At 35.8% G+C, this 26380-nt stretch overlaps 1 protein-coding gene across 4 annotated transcripts in view; it reads left to right on the plus strand.

Annotated features, from left to right (window-relative positions):
• Positions 1-9502: 9502 nt before the first annotated feature.
• KIAA0586 overlaps positions 9503-26380 on the plus strand; it is a gene marked incomplete at its 3' end in the record, with an annotated part of 90203 nt that continues 73325 nt past the window's right edge. For 3 of the 4 annotated variants that reach the window (XM_084241100.1, XM_084241101.1, XM_084241102.1), the window contains exons 1-12: positions 9503-9677; positions 10418-10639; positions 12372-12525; positions 14162-14329; positions 16751-16874; positions 18506-18614; positions 19821-20038; positions 20755-20827; positions 21348-21575; positions 22815-22989; positions 24221-24412; positions 26030-26217. In XM_084241100.1, coding sequence (XP_084097226.1) covers positions 9513-9677; positions 10418-10639; positions 12372-12525; positions 14162-14329; positions 16751-16874; positions 18506-18614; positions 19821-20038; positions 20755-20827; positions 21348-21575; positions 22815-22989; positions 24221-24412; positions 26030-26217 — 2016 coding nt within the window. In that variant the 5' untranslated portion in view covers positions 9503-9512. The remainder of the gene's footprint in view (positions 9678-10417; positions 10640-12371; positions 12526-14161; positions 14330-16750; positions 16875-18505; positions 18615-19820; positions 20039-20754; positions 20828-21347; positions 21576-22814; positions 22990-24220; positions 24413-26029; positions 26218-26380) is intronic. The other variant, XM_084241103.1, reaches the window with a different exon arrangement.

Genomic DNA, 26380 nt, shown 5'->3' on the forward strand with positions numbered 1-26380 from the left:
TGAAGATAGCATATGCTTTACCCACTTCACTGGTAAGTTGTGAGGATCAAATTAATGAACATATATGCCAAAACAACAACAACAAAATGCTTTACAGTGCTGCTTTTAGAGAGGTACAGCACAACTTAGTCCTGCTGTTGTTACTTTTTAATATCATATACGTATTTTATTGTTGGCAAATAGTTCTACCCAGAGCTCATGACTTGACTTAAAGTACCCTTTGTATTTATTAGGGACTGTTTTCAGTGTAGCTCCTGGAGACTGTTAGGGGCGCGGAAATAGGTAAATTAGTGTTGTAAGACCTTTCGAAACAAATCCAGCAGTGTATTGAAATATTTTAAAACATTTTTAATCATCTCACTTGATTTTGAGTACTGACCCTTATTAACTGTAAAAACCTTCAGTGGGACATATTTAGCTACATTTTAAGATTTTTCTATGAAAAGTGGCTTCCAGTGTATGTCTCATATTAATATGGAATTTGTAATTCTTGAATCATGCAATGCCTGTACAATTTCTGATTTAAAAATCACTTAAATTAACTCCTTTGTTTTGTTAGGTTCATCAGACTTAACTTCTGCGAGGAATTATCAGCCTCCATTAGAAAATTCCACTGTACCAGAAAGTGTAAGCAAAGGGATTCTTAATTATGCTCATGTTAAAATTTTCAGTACTTTCAAATAATATGTCCGAAATCGTTCATTTAACAACAGGACTTGTTTTTATTTGAATTTCACTTAACCAAGATACATGTTTTGAACAGTGTTTGAAATATTTAAAGATTTCAATAGTGGGGAAAAAGCCCATCAGTAAGTTAATGACCGCTGAGAGAAACACTGTACTTGAAAAGAGCTTTGTTATAAAGAGTTTTCTAGAGACTTAACATGTTAAGTAAGTGGAAAAGGAACTATAAAAACATAATAAAAAAAAGTGAGGCGTGATTTTATATCATTCAAACTATTATAAAGTTTTTGTATGTCTGACTTTATTTTGGCAGGGTCTCTAAGAAGCAAAATGAAATTGTCAATTAACCATTTTATTTATAATGCTGAAAATATATGATTAAAAATATATGTTTTGGTCATACAATAAGACTTTCAGTTTAACAAGGTTTAAGACTTTCAGTTTAACTAAAAGTGGAATTAGTGGAATTCCACCCCCCCCATCTTTATCACTATTGAGGTATTTTTTTAAAATTATTTATTTATATATATTTTACATCCTTGTTCATTTTTGTACAATGTTTGCTTTTTTTTTTTAAGATTTATTTTTATTTATTTATACAAGCACTGGGTACAGTCAGAAGCACGGGAGGGTGAGAGAATTCACCAGAGCCAGAGCAGGGAGCAGAACAGGCAGACTAAAGTACACTGCTGAGGGGAGCAGCGGGCCACAGGAGAGGTCTGGCACCATGTGGGACCCTCCTCCGGTGGCTGGGGAGCAGCCGGGGATTGAACCGGTGCTGCAGAGGCTGCGGGCAGCTTTGCAACCCAGCGCTCAACCGCTGTGCCACTGGGGAGGCCCTGTCACTATTGAAATATTAAACAAGAAATCTTTGCAGATTCAACAGGTTGTTTTACTTTTCATTTTATTTTATTTTTTTTTTTTTTTAATAGAGGCATGTTTGTTTATTTATTTATTTGTTTGTTTGTTTTTGTTTATACATGCACTGGGTACAGTCAGAAGCGCGGGAGGGTGAGAGAATTCACCAGAGCCAGAGCGGGGAGCAGAGCAGGCAGAAGGACCGAAGTACACTGCTGAGGGGAGCAGCGGGCGGCAGGAGAGGTCTGCGCGCCATGTGGGACCCTCCGCCGGTGGCCGGGGAGCAGCCAGGGATCGAACCGGCGCCGCAGAGGCTGCGGGCAGCTTCGCAACCCAGCGCTCAACCGCTGCGCCACCGGGGAGGCCCTACTTTTCATTTTACTACTAGTGAAGCAGAAACTTTTTTCATGTATATGGTTATAAATGTGTGTTCTTTTGCAAGTGACATATTTATTTATTTTTTAAAGATTTATTTATGCATAGAAGAACTGGGGTATAGGCCAAAAGTGTGGGGGGGGGGTGAGAGCATTCACCAGAGACAGAGTGGGGAACAGAACAGGCAGAATGGCTGAAATACACTGCTGAGGGGAGCAGCGTGCGATTTAGGAGAGGTCTGCTATGCTATGTGGGTAGCTCCCTGGGCGGGGATCGAACTCATGCTGCAGTGGCTGTGGCTAGCTTCATAGTTTGCCTCTTAACCCCTTGTGCCACCAGGGAGGCCCTGCAAGTGACATATTTATGTGCGATGTTTTTTTCCTTAGTGATTTGTATTGATTCTTGCTGATTTCTTCATATTACTTTCCCAAATGCATTCTATAGTATTGGTAATCTCATTAGCTATTTTTTGGAACTTAATGCCTGTTGTCAGCCAGCACTTCGGATCAGTTTTCTTTTATGATTTTTTCTTTTCCCTTTTCTAATTTAGCAGAAAAAGAGAAAAGGTATGTCTCAAGCAGGTGAAGAACATTGTTGAATAAATCTAGTATTTAGAAAGTTAGGGTGTCAGCACTGAATAGAATCTTAGAGCTGAAGTCTAGGATTATACATGTGAGCAGAAAGCTATTTGCCAAGAGGTGTCACCTATTTAGAGAAGCCTTCTGAGACCATGTTATGAGTTCGGTGACAAAGAGTACTGTGATTAATTTCTGCTATTGTGCCATTTGACAATCCTCTTGTACTCCATTTGACTCAGTCATATTTTCACATTTAGCTGTAGCATTTGAGATGTTTCATGACTTGCTCTGCTAGAAGTGGCAAATCTGGATTTGAGTCTGAATTTCAGGGCTACAATTGCTTGTTTATTCATGTACTCATTCATTCACTTGTCTGTTAGCTCATTTCTCACTCAAATTCTTGAGTAGCCTCAGGGTACCTAAGCTTTTTGGTGGTCCCAGAAATTAAGTCTATAAAGCATGTAATCCTGCCCTACTGGAACATAGTAGTCACATAGCTAGTAAATGGTACTTAATCAGTAATAAATCATGAAATTTATTAAGCCGATAAGGGACCAGGAAAAAGACTAATTATAATAAAGTAAAAATCAAAATCAACAAGCAACTATAAACCAGAAACACGCGGGGAGGTGAGGAGGGAAGGAGGGAGTTGAGTCAAAATAAGGGGGGTGGGAATTGTGTGGGGAATATAGCCAAGATGAAAATGCATACATTGTGCAAAAATGAAAAGTGATGTAAAAAATATATAAAATTAAATTAAAAAAATTTATTAAGCCTTTCATTTCTTTCATATCCCAAAGGATTTTTCCAAAGATGTTGCAGTGCAAAGGTTGCCTTTGGATAAAATGGAAGAGAGCAACAGACATAAAGGTGAAAGGATATACTTGAGGGTTTTTTTATTGTGTTAAAATATATATTACATTTTATTCTAATCTAACTACACATAAAATCTAAACTATACATAAGAATTTATCATCTTTAAGTGTTTAGTTCCACATTAGGTACATTTATATTGTGCAGCCATCACCACCGTCCATCTTCAGAACTTTTCTGTCTTTTCCAGCTGAAACCTCTGTGCTCATTAAACATTAACTCTCCATCCCCCTCTCCCTCTAGCCCCTGGCAACCTCCATTCTGCTTTCTGCATCGATGAATTTCTCTGTATATCATACAAATACTTGTCCTTTTTTATTGAGTTATTTCACTTAGCATGTTTTCATGATTCATCTGTCTTGTAACTTATTAGAATTTTCTTTGTAAGGGTAGAATTTAAAATTTTTGTTACATTCATTAATTTTAGACATTCTTAAAATAGCTTCAGTTTTTTTTTTTTAATTATGTTTATTGGTTGACAACGCTGTTTATGTTTTAAGGGTATAGTTTCACACCTATGTATGTTATCACACCATGCCCATCACCAATAATCCTTTGCTATGATAGTCCATTGGGTTCCCTTCCCCCTTTTTTTTTTTTTTTAAGATTTATTTATTTATGCATACAAGAGCTGGGGTACAGGCCAGAAGTGTGGGGGGTGAGAGGATTCACCAGAGACAGAGTAGGGAACAGAACAGGCAGATTAACCAAAGTACACTGCTGAGGGGAGCAGTGGGCGAGTCAGGAGAGGTCTGCTGCGCCATGTGGATTGCTCCCTGGCCGGAATCGAGCTCATGCTGCAAAGGCTGCAGACAGCTTCATAGGGTGCATCTTAACCCCCTGCGCCACCAGGGAGGCCTCCCCTTCCCTTCTTATTTTAATTTTTAATTAGTTCTTCCTTCCAAACTAATATTCCTTCTATTAACACTAATTGTTAATGGAATCTCCAAAGTTAAGAAATGGTAAAGGTAATTTTATTTTACCAATCTATTGTACAGATTTGCTATTAGATATCAATTTATTAATTTTGAATACTCTTTGGCAAAATAATAGATAAAAATATGCTTTGAAAAATTTTAGTTAATGACATCTTTTTTTTTTTAAGGATTTATTTATTTATACAAGCACTGGGTACATTCAGAAGCATGGGAGGGTAAGAGAATTCACCAGAGCCAGAGCGGGGAACAGAATAGGCAGACCGATGAAACACACTGCTGAGGGGAGCAGCAGGTTTGGCAGGAGAAGTCTGCGTGCCATGTGGTACCCTTGCCAGTGCCCGGGGATCGAACCAGTGCTGCAGAGGCTGTGGGCAGCTTCACAGCCCAGTGCTCAACTGCTGCACCACCAGCGGAGGTCCAGTTAATGACATCTTTAAGTAGTTGGTTTTATTTAACCTAAGAAGTTATTTTTTAAGTTTGAGAAAAAGGCTCCAGTTTGGTCCCAGCTGTTTTTGATATAATTTTCCCCCTTGGGTCTAGAGTTACAGTTCTTTATTAGTCTATAATTTGTTGCCTTTTTTATTGGGAAATCCTATTGCTGAATTCCTAAAACATTCTTTTAGTTTAAAATGTTTTTTTGAGTAGCTTATTAAAATTTAGTACATTTTCAGGAATTTGAAATATATTGTTTTGTCTTGATTTTGCAGCAAATGACATATTTATTTCTCAGTATACCATGGGACAGAAAGATCCTCTCAGAGCAGTTTTGAAGCAAAAGTAAGTTTCATTTATAGAAAATAGATGTGTTTCTATATGGTTCTCTAAAATCAGTTTCATTTTTACTTTGGACATAGGAGAAACTTATTTTTCAATGTGTGAAATATAGTGTGATGATATCAATAAACCATTTTGTATGGTGCTAGATACATATTAAAATATTCAATAGCTGTTAACTATTATAATAGAAGAGATCCTGTTCTAAGCAGTTTATGTGCATTAACTCATTTAATACAAAGTCCATTAAAGAAGATTCCATTATTCCAGAGTCCCCATTTTATAGATGAGGAATTTGAGGCATAGAGAGAGTGATAGATTGTTTTTTCAGTAGTCATTTAGTTGATAGTCACTGATTGGGATTCAAACCTAGACAGTTGCCTTTAGAGTCATTTTTCTTAATCAGTTCTCTCTACTAACAGCAATGGTCAAATAGTTACAAATACATAATACTTATTATTTACTGTGAAATGACAGACTTTTTCCTGCTTAATGTTTGTGAAAAGGATAAGCTTAGCCCTGGACAGAGTGAAGGCTACTGCTCCACTCAGATGCTTCCTCCTAACTTTATCTTGAATACCAATAAAATCCAAAACCAGTCCTGACAGCAGCACCATGATAAACATGCAAGAATACATCTTTTGCTTGAGAAACAATTTTTACCATTTGTGGGGATAGAATGAAATATATATTCTTAGGCTGAATTTATTCTACTCCTGAGCCAGATCCTCCTGGAAGGCTCCTTAGAATATAGCAAGACATTTTCACTTGCTTTTGATGTCTCATTTCATTCAAAGAGGAAATTTTATATTACTTTTGTGGATGTAAAACCAGTATTTTAAGTAATATGATTAAGATAAAAATATAACCTGCAGTTATCCATTGTATAATATTATGCTCTGGACTAAAGAAAACAAATACTATCACTAAACAACAAAGGTGTGATCTCAGCCAACCAGAGTTTCACAGGTGGTTGATTGACTCTGTTATGGTTTTTTTTTCCTTTTAACATTTGTTCAACCTACAATTTCTAATATGTTATATACTGCTTAAGAGAGGCATTTGGATGGCAAATTGTGTCTTGGAATTTGTAAGTATACATCAAGGGTAGATTTTAATGCTGTGTTACTTGTATTTTTTTTTTTTTTTTTTTTTTTAGTGAGAATGGTGGGTGACAGTTGGCAAAGGGATTCTAAAATTTATCCAAAAGGACAACAGTTGAGAATATATGTACCTGCTGTTATGCAGTTGAGAAAGCTAACTTTGGGAAAACAAAAATGAAATAAGGAAGAATCTGCTCTATTTGATAGTATAATGTTGTCTAAAGCTATAGTAATAAAAATAATAGACTGGAGTTTTTGAGGAATGAAGAATCAGACCAGAATGTCTAGAACAGAGGAAAAATGTCTTAATATGTGGCTGGAGTGGTAAGCAGTTGGCTGAGTTATGAACTCCTTTATAGGTGTTTTGAAATTTAAGAGAAATGGCAAATCATTTAAAAGTTTTAAAAAATGATGTATATTTCTTAGGAAGTTCACTTAGGTAGCAGTATCAAAAAATGTATTGGAAGAAAGTTGGACTATGATCCAGGAAACTAATTGGCTACAGTTTTTTCTTAGATCTCTTTGAGATGAATTAGATTAGGCCTGATTACTGGGTATTGGCAGAGAGAGAATGGGAATTATGCTGAACTGGAGAGGACTTAGACAGATTGGGAAGATGATTTTGAGATAGAATTGACAAAAGTGAATGATTATATGTGAGAGTAGGAAAGAGCTGAGGGTTCGTTCCAGATTTTTGTCTTGTATAAATGCATAGACATTAGTAGTATTCCTTGAGAAAGGGAATCCTTGAAACAGGATCCTTGTGGGAATAAATTTCACTTTGGACATGTCAGGGGCTTTAGGTGCCTAAAGGACATTGAATATAAGACATTGAATATAAAGGTCAAATTCACTAATGAGGTCTAAGTTAGAAATCCAGATGTAGAAGTTATCAGTGTGTAGATGGTAGTCTAAACTTCTGAAAGTCGTTGAAGTGATGAGTGAGAATGTGAGAGTGAAGAGACAGAGGAGGCTAGGACTCTGAGAAAACCAAGCCTTTAAACCAAGCCTATAAAGAAAGCAAGCTAACTTCTAAATGCTACCAAGAAAGTTTATCCAAAGTGTAGGGGAGTATGGTGTTAATAAAGTCCAGAGAAATGTGGAAATGAGGTTTTCGATGTACTGTTTAGGGGTAAAGAAAAATAAAGAATGAGAATAGTCCTTTGAATTGAGCAAGAATTATTATTAGTGGCCTTGGTGAGAACAATTTTAGCATATTATAGGGATATCAGAATCAGAGGATTTAGAAATAAAGAAAAAGATTCTAAAAATGGCTAGATGGAAATTATCTCCTCCGAATGGGAAAAGTATGTGTATTTTTCCATTTTTTTAATATTTAGAAATTATATTTGCTATATTAGGCATTTATTAATTTGATAATTAGAAAAACTAAAATTTAAAATGCTATAAAGAAGATGGGTGGGTGTTGAATTAATGTTGAATGAGAAATCTTAAAGGATGAGTCACATTGAGACTTCGGACAGGAATACTGAAAGATAGGAAGTAATTAAATTATATTTTCTTAGTGTACTACTCAAGTCAGTTAAAAATGTACTGAGCACCTGCTATCTGCTTAGTTCTTTTTTGTTAGTTGCTATTTGGTGTAAAGATGTCTCTCAAACCACCCTCCAAAGGTTGCTTAGTGCTAAGTAAGGGTGAGAGTATGTATATATATGAAGGAATAAGAGGTTAGAATTCTTAGGATGGAGCTCTGCATTCAACATGTTAAACTGTTCTAAACCTAGATAGGATAGCTAATTATCAAGTTTCAGTTGTACGGTATACACAGTAAATGCCAAAACGAATGAATGAAGATAGAGATCAAGTGGAAGTGTTATAAGGATAAACTTATTGAAAAAGTTAAGACTTTGGGTAGGATCTTAAAGAAGAAGGAAAATAGTAAGTTAGTTAGATGAAAGTTGAGAGAACAGTGAGGAAAATCATGGAGCCAGCTGTGGGAGAGGTGTCTTGTTGTCAGTGAGGAATGGCATGATTCCTAGGAGAGATTGTTTTGTGAAGTAACAAAGTGTATATACCATATATATGTATTTATGTATGTGTGTGTGTAGTGTTTTTGGAAAGCCAGCAGAAGAAATAAGCCTATTCAGTTGTCTATAAGGAATAATTTTAGATTTTTGAATGGTGGAACGTTATCTGTGGAAAGTTTTTAAGGAAGTAAAACTGGAATAATGAAACAGTTGGCAATAGGTGATGAAGTTTCTTACTAAAGAGGAAGAAGTACAGAGGGGGAGAGTGTCTAAGAGAGAAAACCAAGGTTGGGGGAAGATGTCTAGGAATCAGGCCCTAAATCTGCCACTTTCTATTTTGGGACTTTGATCAAGTAAATCCTCTTGGTTCTCAGTTTACCTCTTGGTTCTCAGTTTTCTTCATCTGTAAAAGTAGGGAATTGAAATAGATGGCTTATTGGAGTCCCCTTGCCTCTGTAATTCTGTGACTTGTTCCTGCAATTGTGATGAAATAATTGGAAAAATTGGTGATTCACTTGAGTTCGTGAGAAGGTAGGCAAGAGTATACCTACCTAGGCAGAAGTCAGGACAATTTCAAAATTTTGAGACTGAGAAAAATGATGCTTTCAGTAGAAATGAAGAAATATCAGAAAGGACTAGTAAGTTTAAGAGCTCTGTTTCTTTAAAAATGAAAGGGGAAATCCCAGAGCTGGAGATGGAATACACTTTTGCAGTTTTTACTTAGACTTACTTAAGAATTCCAGTTTTGTCAGTTCCGTTCATTATTTTCTTTTAAGTCAAATATAGAGCAAAATTCATGAGTCTTTTTAGTATTTTGTTAAATGCCTTGTTACAGATATGTATCAATTTGCCGGATTCATTTTTAATGCAGGCTGCTTAACATTGTGTTTTGTACCCATTTTAACAAACCAGGTGACACTAGTTAAATCTAATTGAACTAGAATCCAGAAAATTCTTTTCAGCAGTTTTAACAATCCCTTTTAGGTTGCCTACCTTTGGGAATAAAACTTGAATTCTTAGAACCTTTTAAACACTTTTTAAATTTTTAGTTTTTAATTTTTTAACTTCGCAATTAATATTCACACCCTTTTATAAACATGAATATTATTTTCTGAAATATCACTGCCTTCAAGGAATTATTGTTATTTCTTCAGTGTTTAGTGACCTGAACCTTAATAGATTTCATTAACCAAATACTGTTTGATAGAGATTTTGGTAGGGAAAAACAGGTATTTCAATTAAAAAAAATCAAAACCCACGTTTAGCAGATATTTCTTGGGATGGTTCAGAGTAGCTTACTAAATATATTTTTATCCGTTTTTTATTTACAGAACTCAAACTATGCCTGTTTTTAAGGAGGTAAAGGTACAGCTTTTAGATGATGCAGGCACAGAAAAGGACTCTGTTACTCCAGAGACTAGAACTTCACCCTGTGGAATTGATTCAGCTACAACTGTGGCTGCAGCAACTGCCGCCGCCATTGCAACAGCAGCTCCACTTATAAAAGTATATTTTTCTCCCCAGATATTCATAACTGCTTTGTAAAATGTTAAAATATTTGTTAGTAACTGATTCTGTAAATAGTTGAGTCCAGTTGCTGATGAAGGACATTCTAGTTGCTCTCAGTTTGAAAGAGTCTATCTGTAATGTATCTCCTCTCAGGAGTTGTGAGACTTTCCGCCTCTTCACTGTGATAATACCAGATTATTCAGGGCTCTTCCAGTTTTAGCACTGAAAATCTCTCATCCTGAGAAAACACTCCAGTCCAACCCAAGATGATTGATCATCCTTATTTAAGAGTTCTAAGGCACCTTAGAGATAATCTGTGCCAACCTCCTCATTTGTAAATGAAGAAACTGAAAAACAGGTAAGAGTGGGCACAGGTCCTAGAGCTAATAGGTGGCAGAGTCAAGATTAGAACTCAAGGTTGGTGACCTAACTCAGTTTTGCATTAGTGATGTATCAAAAGCTACTTTGTTTTGCTATTTCCCTTTTTTTACATTTCCAATTAAGTCTTTTATTTTTGGCATTATAAAGATCCAATGTGGCAAACTTTTTTTATGAGGCAGTATCTACCTAAGGATGGCTATCTTCTGCCTTTTGTTTCTGTGATTCTGAAAACAAAGGCATTAAAACATCAGTAATTTAGAGGGTAAAAGCTCTTGTTTTATCATTTCAATATAAATTGCAATAAATAATCTTTTTAGGAATTGATTATTTTTTTTAAATATCTTTTGATATTTTAGGTGCAGAGTGAGTTGGAAGCAAAAGTGAATTCTGTTACAGAATTGCTCAAAAAGTTACAGGAAACTGATAAGCAGTTACAGCGTGTTACAGAACAGCAAACAAGCATTCAGCAGACACAGGAGAAACTACATTGTCATGATCATGAAAAGCAAATGAATGTGTTTATGGAGCAGCACATTAGGCATCTTGAAAAATTACAACAGCAGCAAATAGATATTCAGGTATCTATAATAAAACTAGCACACATGCCCTGATCTATTACCACCTGAATCTCTAAACCCTATTCTTGATTATTGGAATAGCTCATTAGATTAAAACCGTTTTGATTCTTAAATAGTGATTTGTTTGTTCTTCATTCTTCCTCTCTATTTGGAAAGTTGCATGTTGTAGTTCAAATGTCAGTAGTTCTGTGAGAACTCTCCTTATAGTTGGCCTTTCTTCTCCCTAACCTCTCCCTCCCCCTTCCCCTTCCCTTCCTTTACCAAAAACATAAAGAACAAGCTGTTCTTTTTTTCCAGGATAACCTTGATTAACTTACAAATAAAGGTATTTACAATGTGTTTTCAAAGCATTTCCCTTTTAATGGGAAGCTTAGCTTCACGAAATCCAAAATTAAAATATTTTTTAAAAATTTCTATTTTGTTTATAAGACAAAGAAGAATCTATCATAAGTCAAGGAAATGCATTTATCCTTCAGGAACCAGCATTGTTGTATTATGTCCATTTAGCAAAATCTAATCTAGTAATTCTTCCTTCTGGCATGATTTCAAACTCAGTGACATTTTCCAGTACCATATTTACAAAATCATCAAATTCTAGAAGTTTGTCAGCAATTTTTTTATCACGCTAAAGCACAATGTGAGTTCTTGATCCCATATGTTTGTCTATAAACTCTAGAGGAAACAACTACAATGGGCTAGTGGTATCGTTAGCAACTGTGGCAATGCTGGAAGTGGCCTGCATTCATCCAGTTTTCCTTCTTTTGTGATATTTCTGTTTATAGGTACTTATATGGCAATCATTTATTTACTTAGAAAGCTTTATAAAAATACAGCAATCACCTCATTTATTCATAGTTTTGGTTACTGTGGTCAACCTCAATCCAAAATATTATGTAAGATAATTTGACAGAGATACCATATTCACATAACTTTTATTATAGTATATTGTTATATTGTATATTTTATAGTATATTGTTATAGTATATTGTATAGTATATTGTTATAGTATAGTATATTGCTATAGTATATTGTTATAATTGCTCTGTTTTATTATTGTTAATCTCTTTTATTATTATTGTTAATGTGCCTAATTTATAAATTAAACTTCATCATAGATAATGTATGCATAGTTAGAAACAGTACAATTTCAGTCATGCACTGGGGGTGTATTCTCCATTGATAAGGAGGGCTACTGTACTTATGCTTGCACCTCTCAGATTGTGAGAGTGTCTGAGATGGGACCTTGAATAGCTTAGCACTCTCTAATGATTCTGATGTACACACTTGCAGGAAAACTGCATGGTTTTTAAGCCATTGCTTGAAATGAAATCTTACCATCCAGGATATTAAAGATGAGATGTTTTGGTTTAAAATTTTCTTGTTGAGGTAGAGGTTTAGGACTAGGGCCCCTTTCTCCTGATCCTCTCATAGCTTGCTTTGTTGGTCCCTGAGATAGAAAGGAAGAAAGTACAGTGTAGAATGTTTAAATAAAATCAAGATCACAGTGCAGAGCCACACTTTAATATACATCTTTGTGCTACTATAGCCTTCCAATCCGATCTCTATGCAATGGAGAGTTGCCGCGGACCAGCACAGCAGTAGACGATGAGGCCACCTGTATTTTCATTGTTAAATTGCATTGTTTTCAAGTCCTGTGTTAAATTTCATTGTCTTTTGTTATCTAACTCTTTCAAATGATACTTGAATTAATAAATAATTTTGTGTCTTCTAGACTCATTTCATTGGTGCCGCACTCAAGACTAGTAGTTTTCAGCCTGTTACCATGCCTCCTACTGGAGCAGTGGAAAAGTATTCTGTAAAACCAGACCTTTCTAATTTTAGTAGCTATAATCAATCTTCATACAACACATTTTCTTCCAAACAAGGTAAAAATACATAGTTGAGTCTGTGAATAAAAAATGTTAGCTGTGAATTTCATTGTGGCATATAAACTGAAAACTTAACTTGCTAGATTGTAGAGTATTTGTTTTATAAAATTTTTCTTTTTTTAGATTAGGTAACATTTTTACAATAATTTTTTGTTCATTAAGTTATGGATCATGTCCTACTTTGTGGTTTTAGTAACCTTCATAAATTGTCAAAAGCACTTAAAAATTTAGAAAAGTTTTACTTACCTAGGGTCAAAAAATGTGGTCGACACTCTGGTTCATTGGCTAACTGCATGTTTTCCATTTTTCTTTATTCTGCTAGCTGAGAAACCACCTGAATATAATTATAAATATTTTCAGAGTTTGTAGTATGTCTTTTTATTTTAATAGAATTTTAAAAACCTCTGTTTATAACAACAAATAATATAGAGCTTACTTGTATTAAACCTTTGGAATTTAAAATAAGTGAATAAATATCTCCATTATTGATATTTGAATAATGAATGAACATTAAGAATCTATCCCTTCAATGGTTTACAGTAGTACAATACTGCTCATTTTTAATTTGTGTAGTATTACATAGTAAAGATGCCTTACATTTGTAAGATGTCTTATGTTTTACAACAAATGAGCTGTCCTTGTAAAACTGTTGTGAAATGATATGAGTCCATTTTCAGTTCTGAAGGGAGGAGGATGAAGGATATAGATAGAAGTTTTAAAGATTTGTTTGCTCAAGAGTGAGAATATTATAGTGGCCAGAACTCAGGTTTCAGTGTAACCAGCCATATATCTTCTACAGAGGTGGATATTTGCTTCATACTTAACTTCAGAGAATTACTTGTTTATAATTTTGTTTTTTTAGACTTGAATTTTAAAAGAAAAAGATGTCTGTTTTATTGATTCTATACTTAATTTGTATCTGTGTACTTTAGTGACAGTAACAAGAAGGAAAAAAAGAGTAAATTAAAAATCAGCAAAGTAAAATTTTATTTTTCTATTCTTTTCCTTGGGCATATATCATATTTATGTAATGTAGCATAAATATAATTTTGTACTTTTTTTACTGGTATAGCAAAAGTAATTCCCATGTTTTATACAGTTACCTCAATTTTTATTTTTAATGACTAAAGGATAGTCTGTTGAATAACTTTCACACTTGACAATTACCCTATTTTTGGACAGTTAGGCAGTTTTAAGGGTTTTTCTTTATTAATAATACTGTAATTATAATTGTCTTGTATTTAATGCTTTTTCTTCTTTAGGTTATTTCCTTCAGATAAATTCCTAAGAATAAGATTGCTAGGGCAAAGAATATAAAAATTATAAAACTTTCTGTACTTAGTGCCAGATAGTCTTAATAGTTTTCATTGCCATTAGCTGTGAGTGTCTGGCTGTACCGTTTACACCACAGCTTAAATAGCACTGAATATTATCACTTTAATCATAATTTATTGGTAAAGTGCATGTAGTTTATTTCTTTTGATTTCTGGTAAGCATGGAATTATTTTTGTATCTTGTTATAATTTGCATATATTATGAAGTTTTCTGTTATTTTTAAAATGTGGGGAGAAAGCAATACTTTACAACTTAAAGTTTTTTAAGAGTAAGTTAAATTTATTGTTTTCTGTTAAAGCACCTTCCAGAGAGGTTGAAGAAAAGGGTTTTGATAAACAGAAATCTCCTCTGGAGACACCAGCACCTCGCAGGTTTGCTCCTATACCTCTTTCAAAGGATGATAAAATATCAAAGAGGGAAAATCCAATGGAAGAAAAAGAAAATGTGGAGATGTCTGGTAATACAGGTAAAAAAGCACTTACAAAAAAAAAAAAAAGTAAAAAGCACAATTAATACCCATTTTTTTATTAGACCTATCTCAAATAAGAACAGATTTTTTTTTTTTTAACTGAGGCACCTTTTGGTTTGCAACATCGTGATTTAGAGATCTAAGATCTCCCCCTTCAGGTGGTGGTACCACACTATACTCACCACCAAAACACCGATAGTCCTCAACCATAGTCCATTGTGTTCCTTCCGTACTTGGTTGTTTCCCCTCCCCTTCCATCTCTGGTAGCCTCAGTTCTGCTGTCAAATTCCTAGGGTTTGGGTTATAGGTTTGGCTTTATCTGACTAACGCTTGATTTTGTTTCTTTACATTCCACATATAAGTGACCCCATCTGGTATCTTTTTTCCTTCTGACTTATTTCACTTATCTTAATTCCTTCCAGTTCCACCCATGCTGTGGCAAATGGCAAAAGCTTATCTTTTTAATAGCTGAGTAGTATTCCATTTTGTGTATATATCACATCTTTCTAATCATCTTTTTGGGGGGCATTTAAGTTGTTTCCATAGCTTGGCTTTGTAAATAGTGCTGCAGTGATGCTAGGAGTACATATTTCCTTCAAATTAGTGTTTTTGTTTTCTTTGGGTAAATACCTAGAATTAGAATTGCTGGGTCATATGCTAGATCTGTTTTTAATATTTTGAGACACCTCCATATTATTTTCCATAAGGCCTGGACTATACTACATTCCTACCGGCATTATATATGAGTTCCTTTTTCTTCATATCCTTACCAACAATTTTTTTTCTGGTCTTTTGGATATGGGCCATTCTTACAAGTGTGATGAGCTATCTCATATGGTTTTGATTTGTAGATTTCTGCACTCATGATTTATAATTCTCCCATATGCCTAGTAGTAAATAAAATGGGATCTCTATTTTTAATACTTTTCTTTAGATGATACTTACTAGGTAATGCAGGTTCTTTACATTCTTTGTAGAAGGAGTTAGAGATAGAAATTTATCATCTGGTGGCCTCCCTAGTGGCACAGGGGGTTAAGACGCAACCTGTGAAGCTATTGGCAGCCTCTACAGCACGAGTTTGATTCCTGGCCAGGGAGCAACCCACATGGCGCAGCAGACCTCTCCTGTCTTGCCTGCTGCTCCCCTAAGCAGTGTACTTCAGTCAGTCTGCCTGTTCTGTTCCCCACTCTGTGTCTGGTGAACCCTCTCACCCCCCCACACCTCTGGCCTGTACCCCCGTTCTTATGCATAAATAAAATAAATCTTTTTTAAAAAAAAGAAATTTATAATCTATCTTCTGTAGGTTGTTCCTTAAAACTTTAAAGAATAAGTCTTGTTATTAATAAAAAATGCTTTGCTAAAGGTAAGGTTCATCATTTTATTTATTTTTTTTAAGATTTTATTTATTTATACAAGCACTGGGGTATAGGCCAGAGGTGCATGAGGGTGAGAGAATCCACCAGAGACAGAGCAGGGAGCAGAACAGGCAGAAGGACCAAAATACACTGCTGAGGGGAGCAGTGGGTGAGACAGGAGAGGTCTGCTGCGCCATGTGGGAATTTCCCTGGCCGGTCGGGAATCAAACCGGCGCCTCGGAGGCTACAGACAGTTTCACAGCGCTGCACTCAACCAGTTGCGCCACCTGTGAGGCCCAAGATTGATCATTTTAGAGCATGTATCCTTAGATTTTTTTTTAGAACGGACTTTCTGCTTCCTGCTCTGTACCCCAGTTCTTGTATAAAAAAATAAATCTTTTTTTTTTTTAATAGAGGCATGCTTTATTTATTTGTTTGCTGGTTTGTTTGTTTGTTTTGTTTATGCATGCACTGGGTACAGTCAGAAGCGCGGGAGGGTGAGAGAATTCACCAGAGCCAGAGCGGGGAGCAGAGCAGGCAGAAGGACCGAAGTACACTGCTGAGGGGAGCAGCGGGCGGCAGGAGAGGTCTGCGCGCCGTGTGGGACCCTCCTCCTGTGGCCGGGGAGCAGCCGGGGATTGAACTGGCGCCGCAGAGGCCGCGGAGCAGCTTCGCAACCCAGCGCTCAACCGCTGCGCCACCGGGGAGGCCCTTAAGATTTATTTATTTTGGGCCTCCCTGATCGCACAGTGATTGAGCGCTACACTGCGAAGCTGTCTGCAGCCTCTGCAGCGCTGGTTCAATTCCCTGCTGGTGGGGGAGAACCCCACATGGCGCAGCAGATCTCTCCTGCCTCGCCTGCTGCTCCCCTCAGCAGTGTCTTCTCTCCATCTGCCAGTTCTGTTCCCCGCTCTGGCTCTGGTGAATTCTCTCACCCTTCTGCACTTCTGACCTGTACTCCAGTTCTTGTATAAAATAAAAAAATAAATCTTTTTAAAAAATTAATTAATTATGATTATATAAATCAATTATATTTGAAAAATAATATTGATTTCTGTTACAGGAAATGTAAGACTGTTGGAACAAATTTTGAATAATCATGATTCTTTGACAAGAAAAGGTGAATCTTCTGACAAATCCTCACTACCTAGGTCAAAAATAGGATGGAATCCTGAGAGGAGAAACAGGTAAAAACAAGAGATTAGAATAAAAGCTATATTGAAAAGAGCTTTGTTCATGTTTCTGAAATTTCTCTATGAATTTTAACATTTATAGCATTTCTTTTAAAAATTATCTTTGATGGGGCCTCCCCGGTGGCGCAGTGGTTGAGCGCTGGGTTGCAAAGCTGCCCACGGTCTCTGCAGCGCCGGTTCGTTCCCCGGCTGCTCCCCAGCCACCGGAGGAGGGTCCCGCATGGTGCGCAGACCTCTCCTGCCGCCCGCTGCTCCCCTCAGCAGTGTACTTCGGTCCTTCTGCCTGCTCTGCTCCCTGCTCTGGCTATGGTGAATTCTCTCACCCTCCCGCGCTTCTGACTGTACCCAGTGCATGTATAAACAAAACAAACAAACAAATAAATAAATAAATAAAATGCCTCTATAAAAAAGTAAAAATAAAAATGAACAATGATATAAAAAATATATTTAAAAAAAATTCTTTAAAAAAATTATCTTAGATGTAGTTAGTTTTCTGCTGATAATATGTATTTTCCTCCTCTATAATACAATTGTAAAATGAATTTATCTATCTTAAAATATGTATTATTGATTTTTAATAATGCAGATTATCTGTTTCTGAGAAATTGATATCTGCACTGTCCGTCCAAAATAATCTAGTGCAGAGTGGGGAAACTGGATTAGAAGTAGAGATAGGGGCCTCCCCGGTGGCACAGCGGTTGAGCGCTGGGCTGCAAAGCTGCCTGCAGCCTCTGCAGTGCCTGTTCGATCCCCAGCCGCCAGGCGAGGGTCCCACATGGCGCTCAGACCTCTCCTGCTGCACCTGCTGCTCCCCTCAGCAGTGTACCTCAGTCCTTCTGCCTGTTCTGCTCCCGGCTCTGGCTCTGGTGAATTCTCTCACCCTCCCGCACTTCTGACTGTACCCAGTGCTTGTATAAATAAATAAATAAATCTTTTTAAAAATAAAAAAAAAAAAAAGAGCTGGAGTGTAGGCCAGAGGTGGTGGGGGAAGACAGATTGGGGAGCAGAACAGGCAGATTGACTGAAATACACTGCTGAGGGGAGTAGCAGGTGAAACAGGAGAGGTCTGCTGTGCCATGTGGGTTAGCTCCCTGGCCAGGTATCCACTCATGCTGCAGTGGCTGCTGATAGCTTCATAGTGCTGAGACTCAAACCCTTGTGCCACGTGGGAGGCCCCATTTTTCCCTTTGTAGTAGTGTGAGTCTGTTGGTTTTCACAGCTACACTGGTTGTAAAACTATTGACTCTCAAGGGTACCACAGAATTGGTTAAGATGTTTTGGTAATGAGACAACCTTAAATGTCATAAAGCTTGCTGTTCTTTGTCAGAGTCAGCCATTTTTCTTGAATAAATAGTATTGGGTGGTTGGTTTTGGAAAATTGATTTTGACAATTTTTTTTTTTTTTTATATTCTCTGTGTTCTTATGGAGGAGTAGATTTTTAGAGGTTTTTATTCCACTATTCTGGAATTGCTTCTGCATATTAGCTTCTTCAGAGAAAAACCTTTTGTAGCTAAGTATATCAAAGACTTTTGTGTGTGATCAGATATTTCTACAGAGTTTATAAAAATTCAGGAAACTATTTTTACAAAATCTTTTACAGCATTGACACTCTATCGTCTCAAAGATTTCCTTCCTATGAAGAGCTGGGAATAGCTAAGGTGGCTTTGCAGAAGTCTGATGATGTTCTTCATGATCTTGGCCAAAAGGAGAAAGAAACAAATGGAATACTCCAGGTAAATGGGAAAGAAAATATTAAAATTATTGATTAGTAAAGGTAAAAATTATTAAATAAAAGTTATCAAGATAGAAAAAGAGCAAAGACAAATCACTGAAAATATTTTGTCAACCAAGTCTGTTCTCTCCATAAAACTTTTCTAGAAGTCCTCATGAAGTGATTTTTACTTATTATTCCTTGGCTTGGACTGAACCACATGACCACCTCTAGATTTCCAGCTTCTTTTGGAGAGAAAGAAAGGGGAAAAGTACTGTGTCTGCCATGCTTACCTAGAGCCAACTTGCTCTTATTTTGTTTTAGTTTTCTTCACCAACTATAGCTTTCATTGGCAACTGGACTGCTAAGCATTGCTGTGGATTTCCTGGTCCTATTTTTTTAATATTCACATTACTACTTCTCAATAGAAAAAAGCCTTAAAGGCCAATTATTCTTTCATGACTCTTCAGTTTGATGAATTGAGTCCTTAGAGTATATTAGCATAGGTTATAACCTCAACAATAGTACTAGTTCTTGTTTGGATGAAATTATTTACAGTTGACTCGAACAATACCAGTTAGAACTGTGTGGGGTTCAGGAATGGGGGAGGGTCTAGTAATATGCAGATTTTCTTATAAACATGATGTAAACTTATGGTATCAGCAAATACAGTACTATATGTATCTTTTCTTCCTTTTTATTTTTTAAAGATTTATTTATTTTTATATAAGAACTGGGGTACAGGCCAGATGCACGGGAGGGTGAGGGGATTCACCAGAGACAGCGCGGGGAACAGAACAGGCAGACTGACGAAATACACTGCTGAGGGGAGCAGCGGGCATGACAGGAGAGGTCTGCTGCGCCATGTGGGATTCTCGCTGGCCAGCCAGGATCGAACCCACACTGCAGAGGCTGCAGACAGCTTCACAGTGTGGCACTCAACCGTCTGTGCCACCAGGGAGGCCACCTTATATTTTTCTTAATTACACTTTCTTTTCTCCAGCTTAGTTTATTGCAAGAATAAAGTGTAATATACAAAGTATATGGTACTACTTATGTTGTTGGTAAGGCTTCTGGTCAACAGCAGGCTATTAAGTTTTTGGGGAGTCAAATGTTATAAACAGATCTTTGACTGGGTTGAGGTCAACACCTGTAATCCTCACATTGTTCAAGGGTAAACTCATGCATTTTACATGGTAACATTTTTGCCTCTTTTTTTCTTTCAAAGCCAAAAGATTCTTTGATTATGTCGCAGCTTGCTGATTTTCCACAGAATTCCATTAAGCTTCAAACAACCAGTAAGGGATCAGTTTTGAAAGATGCTGAGAAGATTCTGAGAGGAGTACAAAACAATAAAAAATTACTTGAAGAAAATCTGGAAGCTATTATTCGTGCAAAGGATGGAGCTGCCATGTATTCTTTTATTAATGCTTTATCTACCAACAAGTAAGACAAGATATTGGCATCCCAAGATTTTTTTATGAAACTTCCAGTTCTTGCCATTCTTAATTTTTTCTAAATATTTAATTTTGCTCAATGTATTTTAATGTTTAGTAAAGTTTCTTCGGTGCTTTTGAAGATGTAGACTTACAAAGTTGGAATTTGTGTATATACATGTTGGTATTCTTTTTTACAAGTGTAAATTTTCCTTTTGTTCTTCCATTCTTTGGTAGATATATTCTGGGGTCTACATATGCCTTTCAAACATTCTTCTAACTTTTTTTTTAAAGATTTATTTATTTATGCATACAAGAACTGGGGTGTAGGCCAGAGGTACAGGGGATTGAAAGGATTCACCAGAGACGGAGTACAGAGCAGAACAGGTGGATCTACTGAAATACACAGCTGAGAGGAGCAGCCAGTGAGACAGGAGAGGTCTGCTGCACCATGTGGGTTAGCTCCCTGGCAGGGGATCTAACTCATGCACAGAGGCTGACCATCTTGAAAGCTCTGAGACTTTAACCCCTGCACTACCAGAGAGGCGCTGTTTTCTTCCAACATTTGATAAAAACTAATAGCATTTTTTTTTTCTTTTTGGATGAAGCATATTGGGCTATATGGTAAATTCATAACTATTGATACATAAGTGATCTGATCTGATCTAGATTCTGTCCCCAGTATGTTAAATGCTGACTTCAGAAAATTATTTTTTTCTTTTATAGAGAGATGTCGGAGAAGATTCGAATCAGAAAGACTGTGGATGAGTGGATTAAAACTATTTCTGCAGAAATTCAGGTAGGTATTGAAAAAAACTGATTAGTGAATTCTCTGGAGAAAATAATTATTCCAATTTATAATTATCACATTTAACTCTCAATATATACTTTATATATGAGTCCACTTTATAGCTCTTAATTTCAGTCATTCAATTTTATATTTACTTAATAATAAATTTCATTTACTTAAACAATTTCTTCATCTCATAAATTATATATGGCTCTTATCTGACAAACTGTTAAATAACTGAAATATCAGCAATTTAAAGGAAAATTTATCTAAGGTACTTAGAAAAGAAAGAAATGTACTACTTACAAAATGTTTCAAGACAGCAGATTTAAAACCATTAGCTTGCCAAAGTAAAAACACCAGTTATTTAAAAGGAAAATATCCTACAAGATTTCTAATGTTATTTCTACTGCATTTAAAACTGTTAAACTCCATTTCTCTAATGGTTGAAAATAAACTCTATTGCTTTTGATATTTAAGCTTGCTTCTTGGATAGATTTTAAGTCATTTTCATTTTTGTTATGTTAAGGATGAACTGGAAAGAAAAGATTATGAACAAAAGAGATTTGATCAGAAGAATCAAAGAGCCAAGAAAGCTCAGAATATGAATAAAGATATTAAACCTTACACACAAGAAAAAACCATAAAAAGTACTGTAAATCCAAGAAAATATTCTCAAAGACAAACAGAGGAGCATTTTAGAAATCCATATATAAGGAACATGCCAGCTTCAAGCTTACAGAAAGACAGAAAAGAAGTAAGATTCCACCATGGCTTGGTAATATAAATGTTTCATTATAATCGGTCATTTCCTTTAAGATGCAAATAATGATGTAAGTGTGAAAATATTTTAGAAATACGAAGAACTATTTAAATGTAAACTACTGGAGTTTAGGATTTGGGATATGCACAATGTAGAAAATCACTATACAAAATACATATTCCTTCTTTCTGAGGTCTCTCACTTAGAATCACAGTATTTTAGTTATAGCAGGTATAGCTAGAGCTATTCCAAAAATTAAGTTCTCTGGTTCATGATACTAAAGATTTTATTTCACCCCATGTGTGTGTATGTGTGTGTATAAACATATGTTTTTGTTTATTTTTCAATTTAACATATTTATTATAGTGCATAGTAATTGGAAGGCACGATACTACATGCTATGGAATTTTTTTTTTATTATTATTTTTTTTATAGAGGCATGTTTTTTATTTATTTGTTTGTTTGTTTGTTTGTTTGTTTGTCTATACATGCACTGGGTACAGTCATAAGTGCAGGAGGGTGAGAGAATTCACCAGAGCCAGAGCAGGGAGCAGAGCAGGCAGAAGGACCGAAGTACACTGCTGAGGGGAGCAGCGGGCGGCAGGAGAGGTCTGCACGCCATGTGGGACCCTCCTCCAGTGGCCAGGGAGCAGCCGGGGATCGAACCGGCGCTGCAGAGGCCACGGGCAGCTTCGCAACCTAGCGCTCAACTGCTGTGCCACCGGGGAGGCCCTGGAAGGAATTTTTTTGGCTGCTCTAAGTAATCTGTAACTTTCTTAATGCCAAACATGGGTTGTTGGGCAGATTAATAAATTATCTAATTCAATACTTAACACTTAGTAGATGCTCAACAAATGCTACCTTTTTGTGCCATTTGGACTGTGGTTGAAAGTGGGATCAGGAATTTAGAAAATCATTTAAGACTTGATTTGTATTATTTTATTGTATTTGAATGTAATATATATGTAAAATGTCTTTAAATCTTATTTTTTGTTACTGAAAATATGCTTAGTAATGTAAGAACCTTCATGTTTCTTGTGTGGATGGTTTTTATATTTAATTTTCATGCTTTTAAAAACTATGTCTAGAATTTAAGAACCATTTAAAGTAAAGCACTGTTCTGACCTGATCATTCTTATTATAATACTTAAGCTGGCAAAAGCTTTTAGATAAATGAGGTAAGTTTTTGGTGACATTTTTGCTGGGGAATTGAGTAACTTTGTGTATACATAGGGATTTTGGAAAGGAGCTCCGGTTACACAAGATGAGGATTATATGATACAAATTTATGGAAAACCAGTTTATCAGGGCCATCGCAGCACTCTTAAAAAAGGACCATATCTCAGATTTAATTCTCCATCTCCCAAGTCCAAACCACAGAGACCAAAAGTAATAGAATGTGTTAAAGGTAAGGAACCTCTTTTTTTTTTTTGTGGTAAATATAATTTTTTATATCAGTTTAATAGGTAAAGTTTAACATTTGCTTTTTATTTATTATAAATATACTCCAAAAAATATAATACTTAGGAATGGAAATACAATTCCTTTGGAGAGTAGAAGAAAAATAGAATAGATATAAGCCACAAGATAGAAATAAGTGGGGCCTCCATGGTGGCTCAGGGTGTTAAGACACAACCTATGCTGCAGCCACTGCAGCATGAGTTCAATCCCTGGCCAGGGAGCTACCCACATCGTGCAGCAGACCTCTCCTGACTTGCCCGCTACTCCCCTCAGCAGTGTATTTTAGTCAATCCACCTGTTCTGCTCTCCACTCTGTCTCTGGTGAATCCTCTCTTCCCCACACCTTTGGCCTGAAGCCCAGTTCTTTTATGCATAAATAAATAAATCTTTAAAAAAAAAAAGATAGAAAAGTGGGAAAAATACAGGTTTAAATAGTATCTTCAGATAACATATGATAAAATTTATATTTGTGGACTGATGAGTCTTTAGCAATCTAAATTATAATCTAGGAAAAGTAGCCATTTCTTTGAAGTTCTTAGTAGTGTTCTTTCTGACGCAAAAGATCAGCCTTTCTATGTATCATAAAGGTACTTATGTGTGCTTTTGCACTTTTATTTGTTCTCAGAGAGCCTTAAGTAGCAAAGATGAAAAAAATTTTTGTTTGTCTTATAGGCTCTAAAAGTATCTTCATTTGTCACTGTATCTTTTGACTCCTCTCTACCATTTCCCTCATATATTTAAATGTAACTCTTAGTTAAATATTGACTATATTGACTTTGGTTATTATTTTTGAAGTTTTCAACTTGTGCAGTCAGTAAAACACTTTGACACTAGCTATTCAGGGGTTGAAGACCATGGCCTGCAGGTCAGCTGCCTATTTTCAAAAATCAAGTTTTATTGGAACATAGGTTTACTCATTGTTATGTTATTTATGACTCCTTTCATGCTGGGAGAATTGAGATGTTACAAGTGAAATCATGTGGCTCACAAGGCTGAAATATTTACTATTTGGCCAGTTAAGAAAAAGTGACAACTCTTGGTTTACGTTACTTGTAGCTTGAAACCTTATAATCTTGTTATATAGAATGAGGTCTTTCTGTGTTGCTATATTTCTAGATTACTGGAGAATAGATGTTCAAACAATATTTTAAAATATCTGCCATTGATGATTACAACAGGAACTAAAGTCAAGTCAATAAGAACACAAACTGACTCTTACGCAATAAAACCTAAGAAGATAGATTCTAAACGTCAACATTCTGTTACTATGCCTTCTGGTGATCAGCAGTACTTGTTCAGCCCTAGTAGAGAAATACCTACTCTTTCAGGTACACTGGAAGGTCATCTGATTCCTATGGCAATTCTTTTAGGTAAGACACACAAAATGTTTTTGGTAAATTTTAAATTCTTATTAGCTGTAGCAGAACTTACAAAATAGTCCTGACATACTAGTCACCTACCTTTTTCTTCATATGTTATTTATATTTGTGCAAGAATGTGTCTTTGTATAATGACAATATAAAGTGGTGGGTTCCTGCTACAGTTTCATTCACAGCTAACATTCTTTTGTTGTTTATAGTACTTGTGTAGATAAAATAAATATTTAGACATGTTGTAGACATTCATAATAATAAAAGAACTGAATCATTTTGATTGATTTGTTAGAGTCATCATGTCTTAGGGCAGTACTTTAGCTACTGGCTACTTTTAAACTAGGTTGTGAGAAGTAAAAATTGCATAGTTATGCATTTTACACCAATAGTTGATCATTTACGTATTTGGGGTCTCTTAGACTCATGGTTGTAAAAACTGCCTCTTCAAATCTAGTTATCTATTTTTTTCTTTTAGTGCCATTTTTTGAATTTTGATTTAAATTTGAATAATTTTCAGAGTGAGAGAATATTTTATTATTGATTTTAAAGTTCATGGCCTGTTAATTTAGTAGCTAATGTCTGCTCAAATATGCCTTCTAGTAATATAACAGCTAACACAAAGTCCTTACTGTGTGCCAGGTACAGACCTGTGCATGCTAGGGGATCAGGGGGGGAAAAAAAGTAATTAAAATAAATTAAAAATCAAAATCAACAGGGAACTATAAATCAGAGACATTCTACAGGGGAGGAGGAGGGAGAGAGATCAAAACGGGTGGGAAGAGCACAAGGGACTATGGTGATGATGCACAGGTGAATTGGTGATGGGAATTTCCCAGGGACTACACCTGAGAGGAGAAAGCACACATTGTACAAAAATGAAGAATGATTAAAAAATATATAAAATTTAAAAAATTATTTAATTTACCCTATAAAGCCCATGTTAATGTATGAGTTTTATAGATGAAGAAACCAAGACATGGAGGAGTTAAGTAATTTGTCAAAGGCCACATAGCTAGTGGATTCAAGGTTCAAACCTAGGCAGTCTGGCCTTACAGTCTGTGCTTTCTTCAAATACATTGTCCCTCAACTTTGAAACATAGGAAACAAGTGCAACTTTTGAAGTGAAAGCATGTTTTTGGCAGCTGTGATAGTTACTGGTCTATATGCTGTTTGTTGATAAGTCAAACACCAGTGTCGTCTCGTTGGTTTTACTTCTGTAATGAAATTTATTCTGTTGTTGCTCTGTGACAATCTGAGGATTAAAAATACAATATACTTTAGGCCTTGCTTTGCTACTTACAAACTATTATACTTTGGCAAATTATGCTACACATCTGTTCACTTAAGTATAAAATGGAGATAATATTAATACCTCATAGGCTTTGACTAAGGATTACGTTAGATAGTACTTCTCAAAGCCAAATAAATATGAATTGTCGCTCAAAGGATGGCATGGTGATGTGTTGACAGTGGTAATGATAAGAAGGAAAGATGGTTGCAGATAATACTTTGCTTTCATGTGAGAATTTAGTCATAAAGATCTAGGTAGTATATTAGACATTATTTTCTATATTTTTGAAATGGTTGGCTCATTTTCTCCCCCAAACTTTTTAGGACAAACCCAAAGTAATAGTGATTCCATGCCACCTGGAGGAGTAATTATAAACAAGCCACACCCTATAACAGTGACTACTTCTATTCCTCCATCAACTCAGAAAACAGAAATTGGAGTAAAGAAACCTAACATAGCAGTTGTAGAAATGAAGTCTGAGAAAAAGGATCCTCCTCAGCTTACTGTACAGGTACGACAGGGTACATGAGCTGAAAGTTTTGAGGAAAAATCTTTGACTTACTTTAGTACTTAAAATCTAATTATAATGCTTTATGATAATTTTTCTTCCATCTTTTGTTCTTTAAAACTGATCATATTTTAGTAATGTAAGTGGACAGTAAAAAGATAGAGGA

Source organism: Talpa europaea, assembly GCF_964194135.1.
Source record: "Talpa europaea genome assembly, chromosome: 8".
NCBI lineage: Eukaryota > Metazoa > Chordata > Mammalia > Eulipotyphla > Talpidae > Talpa > Talpa europaea.